This window comes from Psammomys obesus, unplaced genomic scaffold (assembly GCF_907164565.1).
Source record: "Psammomys obesus unplaced genomic scaffold, mPsaObe1.curated_primary_1811, whole genome shotgun sequence".
Taxonomy (NCBI): domain Eukaryota; kingdom Metazoa; phylum Chordata; class Mammalia; order Rodentia; family Muridae; genus Psammomys; species Psammomys obesus.
Genome location: NW_026585895.1, coordinates 44,520,080 through 44,543,117, shown reverse-complemented (window position 1 = coordinate 44,543,117; position 23,038 = coordinate 44,520,080). Strand labels below are relative to the sequence as shown.

At 37.0% G+C, this 23,038-nt stretch overlaps 1 protein-coding gene across 3 annotated transcripts in view; it reads right to left on the bottom strand.

Annotated features, from left to right (window-relative positions):
* Nucleotides 1-22,606, bottom strand: part of Rc3h2 (ring finger and CCCH-type domains 2) — a 59,017-nt gene extending 36,411 nt beyond the window's left edge. For all 3 annotated transcript variants that reach the window (XR_008719339.1, XM_055600223.1, XM_055600224.1), the window contains exons 1-5: nt 22,411-22,606; nt 15,280-15,576; nt 12,310-12,427; nt 9,573-9,806; nt 3,834-4,009 (exon numbers count right to left, since the gene is read on the bottom strand). Coding sequence is in view for 2 of the 3 variants with exons in the window: in XM_055600223.1 (XP_055456198.1) it covers nt 3,834-4,009; nt 9,573-9,806; nt 12,310-12,427; nt 15,280-15,510 (759 nt within the window). In the remaining variant the exon portion in view is untranslated. The remainder of the gene's footprint in view (nt 1-3,833; nt 4,010-9,572; nt 9,807-12,309; nt 12,428-15,279; nt 15,577-22,410) is intronic.
* Between the last annotated feature and the right edge of the window lie 432 nt (nt 22,607-23,038).

Genomic DNA, 23,038 nt, shown 5'->3' with positions numbered 1-23,038 from the left:
TGTGTGTGTGTGTGTGTGTGTGTGTGTGTGTGTGTGTGTGTGTGTGTAGGTCAGAGGACAACCTTGGGAGTGAGTCCTCCTCTTCCATCTTGTTTGTACTGACTACAAGCTTCTGCGAATCTCCTTTCACCTTCTATCCATCTCACTGTATGAACTCTGAGACCTAAGACTCAAAGGACATAAAACCACAACAAATTCTGAGACTCAGACTGGACAAATCATGCATCCATTCAAAACTTAAAATTTCTTGCTGAGCACAATGATGCATGCCTAAAATACCAGCACTCAAGAAGCTGACACAGAACCTGCATGGTGGTGCACACCTGTAATCACAGTATTCAGGGAGGCAGAGGCAGGAGGATCGATGTGAGTTCAAGGCCAGCTTGGTCTACAAATTGAGTCCAAGACAATCAAGACTGCACAGAAAAACCCTGCCTCAAAAAAACAAAACAAAACAAAAAAACAAACAACAAACAGACAAAAAGAAGCTGAAACAGAAGGATCATGAGCACAAAGTTTGGCTTGCACTAACAAGACTCTGTCACACACACATACAACTTTGTTTTTCTCATTGGTAAACACAAAACAAAACAAAAGCAAGACAAAAACAAAAAAACCTTTCCAGATTACCTCAGCAGTTGTGTATTGGGAGGATCTCACTCTGTAGCCTAGCCTAGTCTCAAAATCCCCTTGCCCCTTGCTGAAATCCCCTTGCCTGAACCTTCTCAGGTGCTAATATTACAGGGTGTGGACACTATACCCTGCTTTAGTAACTTTTTTTAAATTTCTGCTGTTGGTGCATCAGACAGTGGTAATAGACAACCAAAAACATAAACTTGAGGAAATCAGTCATCACTTCAGAATTAATAGACCATATATACTCTAGAAATCTATAAATAGGTAAGAGTTTGAGACACTCAAAATTTTGATTACTTTTTTATTTATGTGTATGAGTATTCACCTGCATGTGTGTGTGTCTGTGTGTGTGTGTGTAAAACACAGGTGTGCTTTGTGTCCATGGAGGTCAGAAGAGGGTGTCAGATTCCCTGGAACCATGTAAATGGTGAGAACCAAACCCAGATCTTCAAGAGCAGCAAGTATTCTTAAGCACTGAGCCATTTATCGCTCCAGCCCCAATCAATACAATAAGGATTTAATAATGAATGGGGTATGGGTGTAACTTAAAAGTTTGTATTCTTCAATAACCTACTTATAAAAGAACATCAGAGAAATAAAAGGGAGAATTATTAACCTAAATTAGACTAAAGATCTAAAAAAGAAAAAGAAAACTAAAGGAAAAAAACTAAAGATCTAGACGATTCTAGCACACACCTAAGCACCATACATAGTGCATACATGCCGTATGAACAGCAAAAGCACATAAGCAGCTGAAGAAAGACTTAGGTAACAGAGCCGGATCCGATTAAAGCACTAGTATATACTGAAATCATCTGTCAAGGGCTAAAGTTGTAGCTCAGTTGGTGGAGTGCTTGCCTAGCATGCATGAAGCTAGGCTTGAACCCCAGCACCACATAAAACTAGACACTGCAGTGTTGCACACCCATCATCTAGCAGCTGGAAGATAAAAAGAAGAGGATCAGAAGTTTAAAGTCATCCTCAACTACCTAACAAGTTCAAGGTCAGCCTAGGATACAGGAGAATCTGTCTTTCAAAAACAACCACCACCGCACACACATACACACATGTCCCAAAACTTGTTTATGAAGCTCTGAAAGACATACTCTCAAATCTACTGACTGAGAATTTCCTGGTCCCAGCGCCCAGGAATATACACACAAATTACTCCAATGCTGTACTTTCAGTTGGGAGCCACTACACTAAGCGTGAGAATCATTACTTCCTGTTCTGATTCCATGCTCTGTATCTGGACTTTGTTACTCTGTGGGTTCTTCTTTTTTCCAACCTTTATCCCCCAGTTTTAGCCCCTAACACTAGACTGTAGAGAAACAAGGATAGATTGGAAAGATGAATTAGGAAAATCCCTGAATCTGCTTTGTTTCTTTTTATTTCTTCTTTGCCAATGGTTACTAACAAACTAGAACCAATCCCCCTAAATGAACAACAACTACCCATACCACCTATCAGGACTCTAGCATTTATATACTCTCTGAAATGTTCCCAGAATTCCAAATATCACACAATCACAGAAACTATATGCAGTTGGAAAAACCATGTCTCTGTTGGAGTACAAGGCAAATCATCATCAGCTGCTGTGGATAGTCCAAAGCAGCCCATATCTCCACACCTAGAATTAAAATGAAAGTACAGTCTTAGAATTTTTGTTTTTAAAGAAGCCAAAATTCCAGAATTCTCACTCCAGTGTTCAGTAAGGAAAGAATCTCTATAGAAAAATATCTACCAATATATGAATATTATTTATTTGGTGTGTATGTATGTGGGCAAGTACATGTCATACATGCACGTGGAGGTGAGAGGACAAGTGGCAGGAACAGCCTTCTCCTTCCACCATATGGGATCCAGAAATCAAATTTGTCATCAAGCTCAGTAGCCAGCATCTTTATCTACAGAGTCATCTCATATGACATGAATTACAATTCTTAGTAGAAATTATTTAAACTGGTAATCTGTTGCATGTGATTATGATTATAATAATCTTAATCTTGAGGAAAGATCATATAAAAAAAACCCACAAAAATCTGGTTGCTGAGCTGGCAAAGGTGATTAAAAGACACTCAAAGTAATCACTGGACTGTGATTACTAAAATTAAGTATCTCTTAAGTGAGACCTGGCATTTATGTTTGCGTATCTTCAGCATTTCAAATTACATGGCAGTAAGGATGAAATGAGAAAAATGAAATATATCCTAAACTAGTGTGGTGCAAATGCCAGACAACATTGGGAACAATAAATATGTAACAATCATAGACCAAACAGCAGATTGATACCTACTTAAAAAAAAAAAAAAAAAGAAAGAGTTGGCTATTTCAGTGAAACTCAGCGGGAAAGCTTAGTCAGTTACATGTGAGTGATAAATGAGCTTTGTAACTTGGCTCCTTAGCTGAAAACATGATGTTTGAGGAAGCAGAATGTCACTTAAATTGTTATCTCCTTTACAGACAGAAACCATTTGAACATAATCACTCACCTGTTTTCTAAACTAGAGTACTTCCAAGAAAAACTTTTTTAATCTTAGAGCCTTAAAATGAGCAAAGAAAAGTTAAGATGTGTGATTTACTTTCACCAAAGCAATAAGGTCTGTTTATAAACCTGTTTATAAGCCAGATACTAGCTAACAAGCAACACTCAGGTAACAGAAAATAAGGACTCAGGTAGCTTTTCTCATCTTTCATTGGCCTAAAATAAAATTCCATTTTAAAATAGTATTCACATTCCATCAAACAAAATAGCAACACAGCATGGCAATCTTCTCAACTTTTGAATTTCTTGTGGACTATTTTCACATTAAACACTTTAATCACTACACAAAAGATAAAGAAAACAATGGATTGCAAAGATTTCCTACTCTTGTGAAGTCTACAATATGATTTGGGACTCCTTATTAAAGCAATTGATACAAGAAAGTGAGGTGTCTTTAGTATTTATACAAGTTCCTCTAAGAATCTAAAGCTAGGATTTTACATATGTTCAATTCAGTATTTCTGAAATCAACAGGTAGAAACAAGCACTTGGTGACAAAGATGAATTAATGCAAAAGGAAAAGTAAAAACAATTACTCTGAACTATGGAAGTGTTCTGTATTTCTGGGGTTACTAGACTGGTAACATGGATTCTCAGAAGACTCCGTCTCGGGTACAAACCTGCAGTCTTCAGACAGCTTTATAGCACTTACCTTAAAACAAGAAGCTCGGTACAGTAGCTGCACAACGTGACCAATACTTGTTTTTGATGCCTGAGGAAATCTTGGTTCCAGTCTTTGCACAACAAAAAGTACCAGAACTTTCCTTGAGAGGGCAGAACCATCTTCTAATGCCAGCAATACCAACTTCAAGGCTTCTTCTTGCATAGCTAGAAACAGTAAAGAACAAATATTATACTGAAGATGTCTGACAAAAATCTATTTGGGTATCAACTTATGGAGGTATAATTTATACCTAATTAACATGAAAAGAGTAATTTACAACATACAAAAACAATTCATTTTTAAATCTATCAAGGGCTGGCAAAAAAAACTCATAAGGTAAAAGAGCTTGTTGATCAAAGCTAGCAACCTAAATTCAATCTCTAGAGCCCAGGTAAAGGTAGAAGACAACTACAAAATTGACCTCTGATCTCCACACGTCATGTTAAATAGATCTAACATATACACATAAAATGTTAAATCTATCTGGTTTTGTTTTTTCAAGACACTGTTTCTCTGTGCAGCCCTGGCTGTCCTGAAACTCACTCTGTAGATCAGGTTAGTTTCAAATTCAGAGATCTGCCTGCCTCTGCATCCCAAGTGCTGGGAATAAAAGCATACACCACCATGGTTAGCTCACAATATTGAAAAATTTTTAAATATTTAGATTTATGTGTATGAAAGTTTTTCCTACATGTGTATGCATGTTCCATATATGTGCCTGGTGCCCATGGAAGTTATAAAAAGATATAGCACCCCTAGAACTGGAGTTTAATGATAGTATGCCACTATGTGGGTAGTGGAAATTGAACCTGGGTTCTCTGCAAGAGCAAAAAGTGATCTTAGCCACATAAATAGAAAATTTACAGCCGCATAAATAGAAATTTTTAAAGTTACCAAACAAAAATACTTTGTACTAAATAACCAATCAAAACACAGGTGTGAACAGACCTTTATGTTTTTATTATTTTTTACTTGTGGATGCCTAAGTATGAGTCTATGCATCTAAGCACAGACATCTTCTAAGGCCAGAGAAGTCTGATTACTTAGAGACTGGATTACAAGTGAGTCACCTGATGTAGATGCTACGAATCAAACTCTATAATGCAATAACTGCAGTTAACCACCGAGTCATCTTTCTGACCCAGTGAACAAAACCTTGTAGGTATAGAACAGTCAATTAGATATTGGTCTTAATGGAAAAGTAATTCATAAAACAAAGAGCTACTTTTGCAATGGTAATTCTTTAGGACATATACATTTGGCATACGTACAAAACAGATCCTGTGCCTGTCAGAAACTATTTTGTCTACAATTTTAAATAATTTTGCCTTTGGATAGAATACCTAAAGAAGGCATTAACTTTACTTATGCTGTTCTGTAGATCAGGCTGGACTCAAACTCAAAGATCCACTTGACTCTGCTTCCCAAGTGGTGGTACTAAAGGCATGCATCACCACTGCATGGCTACTTAGGTTGTTTTATAACTAGGGAAATACAGAATATTCTGGGTCAAATCACAAGGGAACATCAGGCAAACCTAAAACAACAAATAGTCTATAAAATAAATATTCTGTATTCTTCACAAATATCAACACCAAGAAAGACTGATAATGGTTCAAGATAAAAGAATACGGATGGCTGGGCATGGTAGCACAGGGCTATAATATTTAGAAGGCGAAGGTAAGAAGCCCTTGAGTTCCAGGTTAGCCTGAGCTTCTACAGTGAAATTCTGAATATAAATAAACAAGTAACACTAAAAAGAGACACAAGCTTGGTGGTACACCTTAGAAAACAATGTCATAAAATACATTTTGGGAGGAATGGACACTATTAAATATATATTACAGACTGTAGTATTACATTGTCACCAATTTTTTAACTTAATGACTATAGTCTTATCACAAAGCAGTAATACTGCTTTTAGTAAACATGCTAAAGTTCTGAATAAAGACAGGGAAATACAATATGCAACCTAGTCTAAAACATATCACAAAAGAAAATAATTACCAAATGTGGAAAAATATAAAAACTGATATATATGGCTAAAGAATATACAAGTAATTCTCTATACTATTTTTTGTTATGTTTTCAGTGAATTTAAAGTTATTTCAAACTAAAAAGTTAAAAATACATTGTAATCTATCAAAACAATGGAACTTTAAAACTGCAAAATCAAGAATATAGATTCAAAATCAAATCCCCCTTTTCAAAGTGAGGCTATTATGACTCAAATTAGAGATAATATCATAGCACCATCATTAGTTAAGAACAAAACTGGAGTTAACTGAGGACATTACAAAATTCTGATTTTTATTTATTTATTTATTACGTATACAATAGTCTGTCTACACGTACACCTACATGCCAGAAGAGGGTATCAGATCTAGATGGTTATTAGCCACCATGTGGTTGCTGGGAACTGAACTCAGGACCTCTGGAAGAGCAGCCAGTAGAAGCACTCTTAACCTCTGAGCCATCAGCCCAGTATCCAAGTGGGTGCCCTAGTAAGAGGAACAGGGACTGTCTCTGACATGAACTCAGTGGCTGGCTCTTTGACTACACCCATCCCCAATGAGGGAGGTGCACCCTTACCAGGCCACAGAGGAAGACAATGCAGCCAGTCCTGATGAGAACCCATGAGCTAGAGTCAGACGAAAGGGGAGGAGGACCTCCCCTACTAGTGGACTTGGACAGAGGCATGGAAGTAGATGAAGGGGGGTGGGTTTGGAGAGAATGAGGGAGGGGGCTACAGCTGGGATGCAAAATGAATAAACTGTAATTAATATAAAATAAAATTTTAATTAAAAAAATTGGAGATAGAATTTTAATAAAGTTAACCTCTTTAAGAAACAGGTCTGGGAGCTGAGTGTGGTAGCCTATGCCTTTAATCCTAGCATTTTAGGAGGCAAAAGGAGGTAGATCTCTGAGTTTGAAGGCAGCTTGATCTATAAATCAAGTTCCAGGGCAGCCAAGTCTACAAAGAAAAACCCTGTCTCACAAAAAACAAAAAGAACAAACAGGCCTGGGGACATAACTTAGGCTGTAGTTCTTTCTTGCCTAGTATATACAAGACCCTTGATTCCATCCCAGCACAGTAAACAAAAAGCTGGTTTGCAATATCCAGTGGCATTTAGTATATTCTCAAGGTTGAACAATCATTAAATGTGCAAAGACATTTCACTGCTCTAAAGGAAAACTCGTAGACATCAAGAAACAATTTCCAGTAATCTTTTCTCCTTGGCAATCACTCATTTCGTACAAGTTCCACAGTATTTTTAAACATTATCTACAAGCAGCATTTATCACTCTATGGGTATAACAAATTTTGTGTTACTTCATTCTTTATATGGTTAGTACTTTAAGAAAACATATTTTGATTATGCCTTTATTAGTTGATTGATAAAGTTTATACTATAATAGTCTATATTCAAGACATATCAATCAAGATATATGTTCAAGATATCCCTATCAAGATAATGTAAGGAATGATTCCAGATAAAAGAACACTAATGAGAAGACAACTGTGGTAGCGTACACCTTTGATACCATCACAAAAAGAGGCAGAGGCAGGCAGATTGCTGTTGAGTTTGAGGCCAGCCTAATCTACAAATTGAGCTCAGGACAGCCAAGGTTACAGAGAGAAACCTTATCTCTAAAATAAAAAAGGTGATTAATTAATTAATAACAATAAAAATAAAGCACACAAAAGACAAAGCATGGTGGCACATTTGTGAAATTAACTGAGGGCCTTTGAGGCAGGGTTTTCATCCCAGGCTGGCCTCCAACTCACCTTCCTACTTGATCCTCCCAAGTGCTAAGATTACAGGCATGCATGGTCATGACCTGCTTGTGCTCAACTTTTAATTATAAATATTACTACTATAAACATTTGTGTCCAAGTATCAGTTTGAGTATCTGATCTCTATTATTTTTTTAAAGGCCCAGTAAACTCCTGGGTCATATTTAACTTTAGAGGAATTGCCAAAATTATACCTCCAAAAGACAAAAACTTGATTCAAAAGTGCATCAAAAACTTAACAGTCAAATAAGAGACGGGTAGAGAACAAGCCTATATAGCAGAGGTTCTCAACCTTCCTAATGCCGTAACCCTTTAATACAGTTTCTCATGTTGTGGAGACCCCCAACCTTAAAAGTTATTTTATTGATACTTCATAACTGTAATTTTGCTACTGTTATGAACTGTAATATAAATATACAATATGCAAGATTTCTGACATCTGATCCCAAGGGGGTCACAATCCATATAGGTTGAGAACCACTGCTACATATGACACTGAAATTCTTTAGTTAGTACAGAAATATAAATCAAAACCTGCAAGAGGCTGCAGAGTGAAGCTTTGTTTTAATTCTTTTTGTTTTGGTTTTGTTTATTTTTTCTATTTTTCTGAGACAGGGTTTCCCTATGTAGCCCTGACTATCCTGCAACTCATCTATCAATCAAGCTGGCCTCAAACTCAGAGATCCACCTGACTCTGCCTTCCGAGTGCTAGGATTAAAATCATATACCATCACATCTAGCACCTGACATAAGTCCCCAATAACATAATATTTTACCCTTAAATACTTCAGTATGTATTTCTAACAGGTGTTGCTCTTTAAATTTTTAACATCTGATCATTATCACATCTAACAAAAGTAATATATTTCCTTAATCAATATCTAGTCCACATTTTATTTTTCCAATTGTCTCAAGACATTTGCTTATAATTGGTTCAAGTTTTCAAAGATATTTAAAAAGCACTTAATTCTTTTGCCACATTTCAGTCTGGCTGTCCCAATGTCTCTCATTAAAAATGTTTCCTAATACTCTTGTCTCAAAAAACTAAACACAAAACAAAAAGTTTCCTCAGAGCTGAAGTTATGGCTCAGTGGTTAACAGAACTTGCTACTTTTCCAGAGGTCTTGAGTTTAGTTCTGAGCACCCTAGTCAGTCAGTCCCAACCACCCATAACTCCAGTTCCAGGGTATCTGACACCCTCTTCTGGCCTTCTTGGGTACCTGCATACATGTGATACATACTCACAGACAAATAAACTTAAATAAAAATAAATCTTTAAAGAAAAAAATGTTTCCCAGCTGGATGTAATTCCAGCTCAGGCAGAAGGACTACAGAGTTGGAGGCTAGACTATACTATTCACAAAGTAGTCTAGGCCGGCTTTGGCTACACATGAAACTATTTAAAACAAACAAAAACCCAAAACCTTTCAAGTAAAATTTGTTTCCTATACACATTCTACCCAAATTACAGATCTAAATCAAAAGATAACAAACTTGCAATAATCAAAGTACGTCATAACTTGGTATAAAGATTGTTTGAAACAGGACATACATAGTATTGATCATAAAGGAATTTCATGCTGGTTTAATACTTTTTATGTTTTCCAAATGTTAACAATCAATCAGAAGTTTACTGTTTATATCACATGCCTTCCCCCCAATAGTTTACCTTCCTTGACATACTACCTGTGCAGTTATAGGACCCTTCTTAAATTAGTTTTCTAATTTGCAAATTGCAGATGAGCCCTCTATCTCACCGATGCCTGAGAATTAAAAGAGAAAATTTTTCCAAAGTACTGACTATAAGAATAGACTATGACTTACACTTATCCTATGTCAGGATACATAGCATTTTTACTTAGCCCTAAAAATTTGCATCCTCCAGGCCTGATGACCAATAAAAACACTAAGATGGCGATTTATTTTACCTGGCCCTAGAAACTGGCATCCTCGAGCCCTGACAGCAGCCCACAGGTTGGCAGACAGCTGCTGAGGGTTTTGGTGCTGCAGTATCAGTTCTGTCACAGTTCTTTCTCCTAGTGAACGGGCAGCTCTCATGGCTCTGACACGACCTTCTTCCTCCACCAGTTGACAGTTTACAAGTGTAACTAGTTTCCTTTGCATTGGACGGCTCAGGGCACTCTGGTTCAAGCTAGCTACGCCTTTAACAAACAGAGACAAAAGACACTCAACATTTTTCAATTTAAAAAAGATAATTTTCATCATCTGTATTTAATTATTAAATAAGTTCTTTTTAAGTCCCTTGTCTGATAATTTTATTTTTTAACTGAATATTCTGTCCCTGTTTCTTACCATTCTCTAAAAATAAAGAGCCTAATTCTTTAAATACGTCACATTTCATTTAGGTGTCTTGTTCTATAGGCTGGATCTGTCCAAAAAGCATTTTGGGATTTACTTTACTCTCCATCTTTAATAAAGGAACTGGAGGTAAATTTACAGACAAATGAATGCAAATTTTAACCTTAAAAAGTAACAATTAATAGTGGTTATTTTAAAAAATGAAATTGCACAGAAGAAATGTGTAACACTACTTAATTGTAGTTCTTATATTCTCTTCCTGTGAACCTATTACTCAGGGCCCTGCATAATACATTTTCCCCCACTGCTTAATCATTTCTACCAACAAAATAGTAAGAACAAGTATGCCACTGTTTGACCCACCTGAAAAATATAAACAGATTGTTTTTAAGTGATCCTTCTTCCTTGTTGTCTTATTATTTCTTTACTCCCTTGTATAGTAAATCTATGATCTGCCTCTCTCTCACTGTTCTCTATTTTCGAGACAGTCTCATTATATAGCCCACACTGCCCTCAAACTTCTGATTCTCCTGCTTTTAGCCTGGCTATCTTGTACATTTTCTATATAAACTATTTCCAACCTCTTGCTTTACAATCTGGAAAACCTATTCCAATTAAGGTTTTGCCACAATACCTCTTATACCAAACTGTCCATCAAGACAGTTACATCTTTGATAAATCTATACTTAATCTTCAACCTTTATTCTGACTTTCCAATAACTTTTAATATGAGTAACTTTACTCTTTAAAGCACTTTATTTTACTTTCCAGAACACTTTCTTAGTTTTCTTCCATCTAGTATCCTTTGACACCAGTTTTTAAGCCTCTACCCTGATCTACCTGCTTAAAGAGACTTTCTTAGATGATCTCATCCAGTCTCATTGCTCTAAAAATTATTTATGTCATAATAATCCCCAAAGTTTACAGACCATGCACCTCATGCTTAATTTAAAACTCATATATGCCTGGTTACTCAGTAATATCTAAGTCAGCGGTTCTCAACCTGTGGGTCAAAACTCCTGGGGGGGGTGTCAAATGACCCTTTCACAGTGGTTACATATCAGAGATCCTATGTTTACCAGCAAAATAGTAAGTTAAATGTTAAATTTAACCAGTTAAATGTTTACATTATGATTCATAATGGTAGCACAATTACAGTTATGAAGTAGCAACTTTGTAATTGGGGGTCTTCACAACTACAAAGGAACGGAATTAAAGAGTCACAGCATTAGGAAGATTGAGAACCACTGCTCTAAGTGCATCTTAAGATATCTCAAAATTCCTATAACCAAAACTAAACTTGAGCTTCTTACACAAACCAGCCCATAAGCTGCAGCAACCTTCTTTGCAGGTGCTCAAGCAAAACACTTTAGAAGTTACACTGGCCTCTTCTACTCGGCCTCTCAAGGCAAATTCAGTTAATATTTTGAGGGAAATATTGTCTTACCTTCAAAATGTATCAAACTTGGTAACAAGCTCCACTTTTACTAACCTTGCCTCAATTGCCTGTTTGTTTTTACTTTTGTCCCTCTATATAGTCTCAAGAACAACCAAAATGATCCTTTTAACATTAGTCAAATTATGTAACCACTTTGTTCCAAACTACTCCCCAACTTTACTCAGAGCAAAAGCTCAAGTCTTAAATGGTCCAAGTCGGTCTATCTCCCTGCTTTAACTATATATATTTCATATTTTTCTTGTGACCCTCTCCTCACTCATTACTCTAAGCACACTGTCTTCTTACCACAAGCATAATATGCTGGATGGCTATTCCCTCTGCCTAAAAAACACTTTTCCAGGATCTACATGGGTACCTAGCTCACCTCTTTTATCTCAATTCAATTTCAAAAGTCACATTCTAAAGCAGGACCTCATTAGATATTCTTAAAATCTATAGATCTTTAAGTCTTTATCCTTTCCCATTTTTTAATCCTTGTGTATTTTTATATCAATTATCATTTACATTATGTAGCCTAACTCATCACACTGTTTATTATAGTTTTTTTTTTTTTTTGCTACTGAAATACAAGTACTACACATAGGTGACAGTTGTATTTTCCAAAGTATCTCAAGCATCCTAAGTCCATGTTTTATTAACAGGCACAAAATAAATATTTGATTCATTCAATAACTATTACATTTATAAGGAATAGCTAGCTAATCACTAGAAAAGTAGTGATAAACTAAAATTCTGCTTTTGTCAAAGCAATTAAAATAACTTAATATGTGTATACCCATCCAACAGACAGTGGACTTTATGACAGGTAGTGACTCTAGCCACTATTAAAGAGCTCAACACTAACACTTGACCAAGTATTAATACTAATAAAATGCTTATAAACTTACCTTTGCCTCCACTTAGTGGTTTTAAGTAGAGTGCCAAATCTTCAACACATTTTTTTGCCACTTCATAGTGTTTATTCTCACCTAGATTACTTAACTTTATTGATTGATGATCTGGTACCTAAAAAAAAAAGGTTTCATTCATTCAGCTCATGTAAGATCTCTCCTTATATATCTGCTAACAATCTTAGTGAATATAAAATTGTTATATAGAGATACTACATCAAAGCCATTTAAGTGAACTTAAAATGGAACTGAAAAGTTAGCAGTATTTTATAAATGTTACTCTTTTAGAGTGCATTAATAGTGCCATGATTATGAAAGATGTTAATATGACATGGCTGGAGACATGGATTAGAGGGTAAGAGCATGCATTGCTTTTCCAGAGGATCCAAGTTTAATTCTCATCATCCACATTGGGCAGCTTACCATTACCTGTAAATCTAGCTCCAAAGGCTCCAACACCTTGGCCTCTGCAGGTACCTCACTCACATGCACATATATACACACATACACAACACAGAATTTTTTTAAAAATTTTTTGAGACAGGGTTTCTCCTTGGCCTTGGCTGTTCTGGACTTGCTTTGTACCCTAGGCTGGCCTCAAACTCACAGCAATCTGCCTGACTCTGCCTCCTTAAGCGTTGGGATTAAAGCCATAAAAAAATTTTAAAAGATACTAATATGAGGAAAGTTCTACAGGTGTCCTTGGTACTACTTTACTTCAACTTCTAAGTATAAAAGTATTTCAAAACAAAATTAAGAAAGAGAGTCAGGGATTCTGTCTGCATCCCATACCATTTACTACTGCTTCAACATGACTTACCTATTAAATTTAAAATTTATAATCTATACCCCCTTGGATAGAGATGTAACCAGAATTGTAACTCACTGAAGAGAATTCCCAACTAGCACATGTGAAGACCTCCATTTAATTCCTAGCACCAGAAGAAGAAAAAATAGTGTAGGTAAACTTAGGGTTCTGTATGCCTATGTCTGACCTTGAGAAAAATTTAGTTCATATCATCTCATGTGTCCATACTATCAATAATTCAAAGAGAAAATGTCTTACCTCAAAGAGTTTAAAGTCTATAGACATTAAGAGACAGTCAATAAATAAACAAATATATAAACAAATACTATGTTAGAAGGTGATCAATGAAAATACATCACATTCATAAATGGAATGAGAAACAGGGAGAGGACTGGAGAGATGGCTCAGTGATTAAGAGCCACTGTTCATCTTCTAGATGAGGCAGGTTCAATTCCTATCACCCATCTTGGGTAACTCAGTATTTGGACTGTGCACATCACTACAATACATGAATAGACACACTCACACAGTTAAGAAAAAAAGTAAATTAAAAAAAAAAAAGAAAGAACTGGAGAAGAGTTGCAGTTTACTGGTATAGTCAGGATGAACTTCCTGGAGAACTGCAACATTTGTAAATACTTGAAAGTAGAGAGTAAGAACTCATTGTAGGCAAAAACATTTTCAAAATCCCCATGCATTAATATACACAGCATATCTGAGAACTGGTTAGGAGACCAATATAAATAGAGATAGTGACGAGATGAGAATGAAAAGATGTATGATAAAATACACAGATCCATAGGTTATTTTAAGTACTAAAGTAACATATATTTAGAAGGAACACTAAGAGCTACTAGAGCTATAGGAGACAGAAAGTAGCTAGTATTGGATTTTAAAGTGCAACTGTTGGCAAGAGACAGCATAATTTATGATACATTAGGAAAAGTATGCTACCAAATAAACCATGACAGTATTGATTACAGAATCACTGTCTTGATTTTAAAACAGTGAAAATAGATTTTGAGCATTAAAAGAACAATTCTACCTATCAAGACATGAATATAGTAAATTATTAAATTTCGTAAATAAACCAAGAAATTTTCTTATAAAACTGTAAACTCTGTGCTTTAGTTAGTTTTGGGTTTGCATATTTTTGTGGGTGTTTCTTGTTTCACTTGACTTTTGAGACAGGGTTTCCCTGTGTTGGCTAGAACGGAACTGAACTGTATCTTGATGCCTGGAACATTGAGTTTTCAGGCATGTGCTACCAAACTAGACCACTACTTTCTTCTTTCTTACTTTAACATATACTTTTTGTGAAATTTCACCTTCTCTTCTTCTGTAAGTAGGGGTAATGGGTACCTAAAGAGCTAAAGTAAGAATTAGAAATGGCATTCAGAGTATTTATTTTCATATGTAACATAGAACAGACCCTCATCAAATAAAAGTTGTTTATCAAATCTAGATTCTTCTTACAATTCAGTGAAATTATATGAAATAATCATTGTACAACATAGAGGCATAAAATGTTATGCAGAATTTATTACTAATAATTTATTTTCTCATTTACAACCAAAGTCATAAATAACACCAACAAATTCTCCGCCTGAGAGCTTTAGTTGGTTTGTTTTTACCTAAATTTCTGATTTTCTTTTCAAATGACTTAAAAAAGAAATGCTGATATATTCATGTACCAACTGTTTCTCTACCAAAGCACTTATATACATAAATTCAAGCCTTGGTATTGAGAAAGCAAAGAAATATATAATTGCAATGGGATTCATTATTATGCTTAAGAATTTATAGCATTAAGAAAAATCTTTTAGCCAGCAAGGTTGTACACACCTGTAATTTGTAATCCCATCCCTTGGAGAGGCAGAGGCAGGTGGATCTCTGTGAATTGGAGGCCAGCCTGGTCTACAAAGTGAGTCCAGGACACCCAGGTCTACACAGAAAAAACCCTGTCTCAAAAAAACAAAAACAAAAACAAAAAACAGAAAAAAAAAAGAAAAGAAAAAAAAACTTTTTAGAACACCTCACAAAAAGTAAACAAACTGATACCTTGTAGGTTTCAATTACAAGTCAACATACTCAGTACCAGCTAGTGAACTAATTCTGACAACTGATATAGTAAATCAGTAAAACTACTGAACACTTACCTGGGCTCCAACTAACTGAAGAAGTGCAAAGTTGACAGGGAGCACATCAATGTCTGTGTTTATGGCAGTCTGGTCAAAAGGACACGCTTTTCGGTGAAGTTTATTTAAGCAGGTCTTGCAAACTGTGTGTGAACAACCTAAACTGATGGGTTTGTGCACATTCTCATCAAATTCATTATAGCAGATTGGACAGGACAGAAATTCTGTCCATTGAGCTGCCTGCACAGGCATTGTGGAAGCTGATGCTCGGGTTAGCAGTCTAGCAGATCATTATTTTGCTGTGTAGTGTTTTGTAAGCTGCAAATGGACAAAAGGAAGAATTAATGATATATTTATTAGTCATTCAGTTAACTGTTAAAATCAACCACCATCACTCCAGAAGCACAACCTTTCTAAATATAGGCTTCAGGTGTCTCTATAAAAATAAACAACAAAACTATATGTTGCAATTTTTAAAACATCTTTTACTTTTTAGGTTTTTTAAGACAAGGTTTTTCTGTGTAGCCCTGGCTGTCCTGGAACTCACTCTGCAGACCAGGATGGCCTCGAATTTAGAGATCCACCTGTTTCCCAAGTGCTGGGATTAAAGGTGTGTGCCACCTCCGCATAGTATAATCTAAATTGCACTAATTTAGATTTACTACAATCTAAATTATACTACTTAACTTTAAAATCTTCAATATTTTCCAGTTTAAAACTTAGGTAAGTCTGACAAAGGCTGTCAGGTTAAAAACAAATCTAGGTATTTAGGATAATTAAACAGCCAGTAAGTACTTTATTTCATACAAATGTTTATCAACCAAATACATTACACATACAGAATATTAGATGCTTGAAATAGTAGTCAGCATCAGGAGAGAAACATGTAACAGCAAGCACTCCTCAGCACCCCAAGAGACAAGCAAAAACTCTAGACCCTTACTGTGCTTTAACCTTTAAAAAAAAATTCAGCTTGGAGGTGGTGGCACAGGCCTTTAATACCAGCACTCAGGAGGCAGAGGCAGGCAGATCGCTGTGAATTTAAGGCCAGCCTGGACTACAGAGCAAGTTCCAGGACAGCCAGGGCTAGAGGGTGAAACCTTGTCTTAAAACACACACACACACACACACACACACACACACACACACACACACACACGTAAAAAATGTTTAAAAATTGCAAAAGTTTTTTGTTGTAGTTTTGTTTTTTGGAGACAGGGTTTCTCTGTATATCCCTGGCTGTCCTAAAACTTTTTTTGTAGACTAGGTTGGCCTCAAACTCACAGAGAGCCCCCCAAGTGCAGAGATTAAAGGTATGTGTCACCACCACCTAGTTGTAAAAAGAATTTAAAAATTACTTGGTAAACATGAGTTACAGGTCTTACTATATAAAAACACATTCATACAATGTACAAATTTTACTAAGCAGCTCTAATGCAGAAAAAAATTACACATTAATATCAATATATTTACTTCTAAGCAACTAAATTTTGTCAAGTTATAAATTATTTTTACACTTTATCCTCAAACTGTTTAGAGCCACCACTCTAAAACCAGCTAGTCTGCTTCCAATTGTACAGATCCACAATAAGCAGGTGAGCAAATCCTTCCTGAAACTAACATACTTGATGTTCTCTTTTCTGGCTGCAGAATGATAAATCCAAGCAAAAGAAGAATTTCATTTTGCATCTATGACTGGAACTCTATTTTTCTAGAAATTTGTGTAGAAACACTAACTCTGCTAAGTTAGGGTATCATAAGCTGCTTGGCAGCAGCAGACAAGAACTAACAGCTTTTTCCTTAGTTCTCCAAGACCACTGGGACAGTGCTCCAGATACACCAGATATCTCTGTAATATATGTCTGCACATATATATACACAGATCAGAGCTTTTAATACTGCTGACAAATTTAATTCATATTAGAAATTAGATAAATGACTCTAAAATGTAAATAGCTCTAAATCAAACGTTGACAGTATCTGTCAAATTCTTTCCCTCCTGTATGCCAGACTCTTGACAGGAAACTTATGAACTAAACTTTCCTTAGATATGATCTGATTCCTAAAAATGTTTTTCTTCAGCACTATATTCAACAAATTCTGTTACTCAAAAAGAACTTAACATTTTACCCAAAACATAGAAACTTGCATAGCGTATTAAAATATTTCATTAGTGACATCACTGGAATTTCAACTCTATTTAAAAGGTACTTTTTAAGCTCATCTACAAAATACTTTTACAACTACCCAAAAATGATACACATCTTATTATTATTGTTGTTATTATTTTTATTTTGAGACAGGGTTTCTCTGAGCAGCCCTGGCTAAAGACCAAGCTGTCCTTGAACTCACAGAGACCTGCCTGTATGACTCCTCAATGTTGGGATTGAAGGTGATCGCCACCGCACTCCAGCCTATTATTTTTATAGTATTAGGTAAAGCGTAATAGCTGGACACAGTGGCACATGCCTATAATTGCAGGACTAGGGGAGGCAGAGGCAGGCAGACTTCTGTGAGTTTAAGAACAGCCTGGTCTAAAAGAAACCCTGCCTTGAAAAACCAAAAAGAAAAAAAAAAAAAAAAAAAGGAAAGAAAAAAGAAAAGCATAATAGGGGCTAGAAAGACGGCTCAGTGGTTAAAAGCACTGGTTGCTCCTCTAAAGGTCCTGAGTTCAATTCCCAGCAACTACATGGTGGCTCACAACTATCTATCTGATGTCTTCTGTCATGCATGCATACATGCAAATAAACAAATACTTTAAAAAAATTATATAAATGAACAATGGAAAGCTCATCATGTTAATTTATAAAACCTTTAGGCTTACAGTGATATATTTTAACAACAACTTATTTGGTTCAGTGGATATCGTAGTTGCTGCTAACATTTATAGTGACTAATGACGTACTTCTCCCTAAATATACTTCCCAAACATTTCAGTTGTGATAAAAAATTAAAAAGCTCAAAAGCCTGGGTGCCTACAGAGCTTAAGAAAACATTCTCATTTTGTATTAATTTTAGTAACTACTTTTTAAAACTGAAAAAGCCTAAGATAAAGCAAAGGAGGAAAAGGCTAATTTAGAGGCAGAACCTTAAAACAGTCTTAGATCACCAAGCTGTAAGTTCCTTGCTATGAGCCCAAACTCAGGATATATAAAGACTAACAGACTTGTCTTATAGATGCAAATTAGAAACTTCCTTACCAAAATAAATGGCATACCAGCTACACAGTTTCATTTTCTGTTACTAACATTACACAGCCAGTTCAGGACCATGACACTTACTTTTAAAAAGTCAGAATAGAATGTATGTCTTTTTCACTGTTTTATCTGTAACACATAATAGTGTAGCACAGTATTTTTATAATTCTGTTTACAAAATATATACTTAGATGTCGGTTCTGTTACTTTAAACAATCATTATTTACATTTGGGAAAAGCTAATGAAATGGACTAGACCAGTACTTCTCCATATAAAACGTATCAATATAATTAGCTTTGTTTAAGGATGTGGCTCAGTGGTAAAACACTTGCCTAATGTTTGTGAAGCTTTAAATTCAATCCCCGGTACTGCAAAACAAAACAAAACACTGCTTTAGATTTAAAATCATACTGAAAGCATCAGAAACAATGTTAAGACTTAACCTAAAAAACATGCAAACAAAAGCTAAGGAAAATTACGTGCAACCTCTACAGCTCAGTACTCAAGTATAACAGAGTTTGGAGGAAAAAAAGATGCTGTACCACAATGTTAAAAACTGCTATTTAGTTTTAAGCTGTAAAATCAAGTTTTACTCTTCAAATTAGGGGGTTGAACCCAGTATTTAAAATAAGACAGAACTTTCAATGCATTCTAATAGGGAAATAACTTCCAATTGTAAGTAAAAAAGGTTCTACTTCTTTAGTGATGGCTAAACTTGAAAAACTTTGAGACAACTTAATTATTTGTTTTTTTGCCTTTATAAAACCATATCTATCCATCTATCTATCTATCTATCTATCTATCTTTTTTCTTTATTTCTTTTTTGTTTTTCAAGACAGGGTTTCTCTGTGTATACCCGTGGCTGTCCTGGAACTCACTCTGTACCCAGGCTGCCTATCTCTGTCTACCAATGCTGTGATTAAAGGCATGTGGCACCCAGCTAACTTTATCTTTCTTATTACTAAAGTTCTTAGCACTCAAGGAATTTTGACTCTAAAAAGATATCATTGGGAAAGTTTTTGGTTTCACATGTATTTATTTATTGTGTCACTACTTGGCAGTTGACTCCTATAAATACTCAGGAAGTTCAGGGCAAAAGGATGGCTGAGAAGTTAAAGGCTAACCTAGGCTACAGAGTGAGTTCCAGGTCAGGCTAGGTTAGACTGAGACCCTGAATAAAAAAACTGCTAAGTTATCATGGCACATGCCTTTAATCCCAGCACCCAGGAGGCAGAGGCTGGTGGAGCTCTGTAAGTTCGAGGCCAGTCTGGTCTACAGTGTGAGTTCCACGACAGCCAGGGCTACACAAAGAAATCTTGTCTGGGGTCGGGGATGGGACATGGACGGACACCAGACTACACATACCAAAAACACAACAATTTCTGTCTGTCAAATTTTTAAAAAAGGAAAAAGAACATAGATGAATCAATTTTAGTGGTATATTTTATACAACATAAGTAAAATATCATTTTAACAAGTTATCATGTAAAAACTTAAATATTAAAATGTTATAGAGTTTCCCATTAAGTCTTTGGGGCCAGGTGGTGGTAGTGCATTCCTTTAATCCCAGCACTCGGGAGGCAGAAGCACGTCGATCTCTTTGAGTTCCAGGCCAGCTGGGTCTACAAAAGGAGTCCAGGACATCCAAGGCTACACACAGAAACCCTGTCTCCAAAAACCAAAACAAGAAAACAACAACAACAAAAACACAAATAACCCATTTCAAATTACACTAGCCCCATTTCAAGTCCTTCACTGTCACATGTGGCTATCAGGTAGTACAGGTAAATCTAGACTACAAATGATAATAATACTCGAAATCTGATTTTTATTAGAAATTTTGAGGTAAGTCACACATTTAAGGTTTTAATGGAATTAGAACACTCGATCACAAAGATGTAATTAACAAGATTCATGAGACTGAATACAATTTATTTTTAATTTCCAATTAGCTTTATTTTATTTTATTTTATTTTATTTTATTTTATTTTATTTTATTTTACCAGACTTCCTTTTTCCATCACTAGGAAGTGAAACTTCAACCCAATTGAACCAAAAATAAGCAAGTACTTATGTCAACCTTATTAGAGCCAGGAATGGTGAGGGACACCGTTAGCCCCGGCATTCATGAGGTGGAGGCAAGCAATCTCTGTGAGTTTAAGTCCAGCCTGGTCTACAAGGTGAGTTCCAGGACAGTCATGGCTATGCAGAGAACTTTGTCTCAAAAAACAAAACAAACAATCAAAAAAACTTTTTTTATGAATTTATAGCATTCTTACCCACCATACACTATGAAGAAGTCCTAGTTTTAAACATAAAATCCTGAGTGTAGGAAAAAATGCCTTTGCCTACTGGAAAGCAGTAAATTACAAACACAGAAACTGAATTAATGAAAACATGAATAAGATTAAGTCTTCTTGCATGTCAGACTAACAAAACAATGACAGATCAGAGTTAATTCAAATGATCATCTAATAAACTAGACTACAATTAGATTCTCAAATAATAAAAAGCTGTTTTTCACTATGATACCTGCCTTTTCTAAACAAGACTAGAAAATATATTTAAGGTTTTATTCTTCTAGCAATTTTCCAAACTCTGAAATCTGGAAAACATGAATCACCAAATCAACAAAAAAGTGGCAATACTGGAAAATAGCTTTTAATAGGATGTGATAGACTCTATTTTTTCAAGAGCTGTGTTAGCAAACAACTTAAGACACAAATGTTGAGGTCAAAACAGTGATGCAGTTTTTTAACCAGATGAAAGGTGGAACTAAGAATCCAAAAGCTATTCTTAATGATTTCAAGTCTTTGGCTGTGTATACAATTAATCATAAAAGACTGAACCTACCAACTAAAACACGTGTTTCTTTCCTACTTGGTCAAATAATATCACTTATTCCCTCCTCAGATTAACCAAAAGTTTTTACTAGAACTTTAAATGTGATTAATAAAGATAATGGCAGTAAGATACTTAAACACTTCATTTGGGATATAAAGTCACTCTAATCATAGTGGGTCAAGGTGAGAAATTACTAAGGGTCCTAGGTAAGACAGAGGAATTAAAAATAACTGAGGTAGAGCTTAAGCAAAAAATATAAACAGGTTGAGAATCACTGAATTTGATTACTTTATGTTCTTGATTTCTTGAGACTATTTTGGTGTGAAAGATGTGTCTGGCAGTATCTTAAAACTCCAGTGATTTCAAGGATGGAAATGACAGCTACCCTTATCTCCTTCCTTCTTGAAAGCTAAGGACAGAGAAAAGTACAGCTGTTTCTCTTGGAAACAAAGATGCTTTCTACCATTCTCCTAAGATGGTGGAAGAGTCTCCTCAAGAGGCTCCCCCAAGGAAAATAAGACGAAAGAGGGAAAGAAAGCTATAGCAGAATTCCCTGGCTGTGCTTCATGCCATTGCTCCTAGTCACATCCCTTGCGTACCCTCTCTGGTCCAGCCATCTCCCTCCAGAGAGGTTAAGACCTCCGTGGGCATTGTTTGGCCAGGGTCCCCTATTTACACCACTCAGATCGCCTCCACCATCCCAGCGCTGGGGTCTCGGTAAGCCCCGGAACTGAAAAGGAAACCCTAAAGACAGGACCTGATCTGGGGGACCTCTTCGAAAGCCCCTATTCCTAACTGGGGTAAGCAAAGAAGGAAGCCGGCCTCTGCTCGGGTGGGCTCCTCAGTGGTCAGAGGCGTCCCTTCAGCCGGTGTCGGAGGAAGGTGGCCATTTGAGCGTTTCGCTTCGCATCAAAAAGCCCTACCGGAGCGAGGGGCCTCCTCGGGGCCCGGGTTCCGCCGAGTGTCAGGTGCGGCCCGCGGCTCCCAACCCTCGGGGCACCGGCGGCCACCGTGCACAGGCCGCCGGGCAGAGACAGCTCCCCGCCCCACCTCTGGGGACCGGGCAGCGGGGCCAGGGCCCCAGCCGCATCGTGCCCGCCCCCGCCCTACCTGAGGGGCCCGGGCGGGGTCGCTAAGGGCCGCTCCCGGGGGCCCCGCGACGGCGCGGCTCGGCGACGGAGGCGCCTCGTCTCGCCGGGGCAGAGCTCGGCGGCGGTTTCAGGGCCTCAAACTCCATCGGGAGCTACAGGGACAGCCCCGTTGGCGGCGGCAAAGGCCGCGACGGGGCCTCCTCCTCCTCCCTCCCTCCGCCTCCTCCTCCTTCTCCTCCTCCTCCTCACCACGGAGGCGGACCTGGAGGGATCCCGACTTAGCTCTCGCGAGAAGATACTGTTCACTTCACGCGAGATTACGCAAGCCCGGGAGTGGGGGTGGAAGGGAAGCGTAGTGGCCCCCGCGACCCAAACTGCGCATCAGTTTCCCTCTGGAGAGAGCCACCCTAGTCACATGACAAGGGAGCCCCAGAGTACTGTGGGAGATGCTGTGAGCACTAGGCAAGCCTAAAGGACTTACGGGAAACTCCCTGTCTAGAGCCAGGCGGCTTGCGGTAGGTATTGAGCCAGCATTAAACTTACACGGTGAAAAACTTACCGTCCATTGAACAGAACCTCATATATCCATGTTGCATCCTACTTTACTCTATCGTAATGAGATACTGACCAGAACAGCAAATAATTCT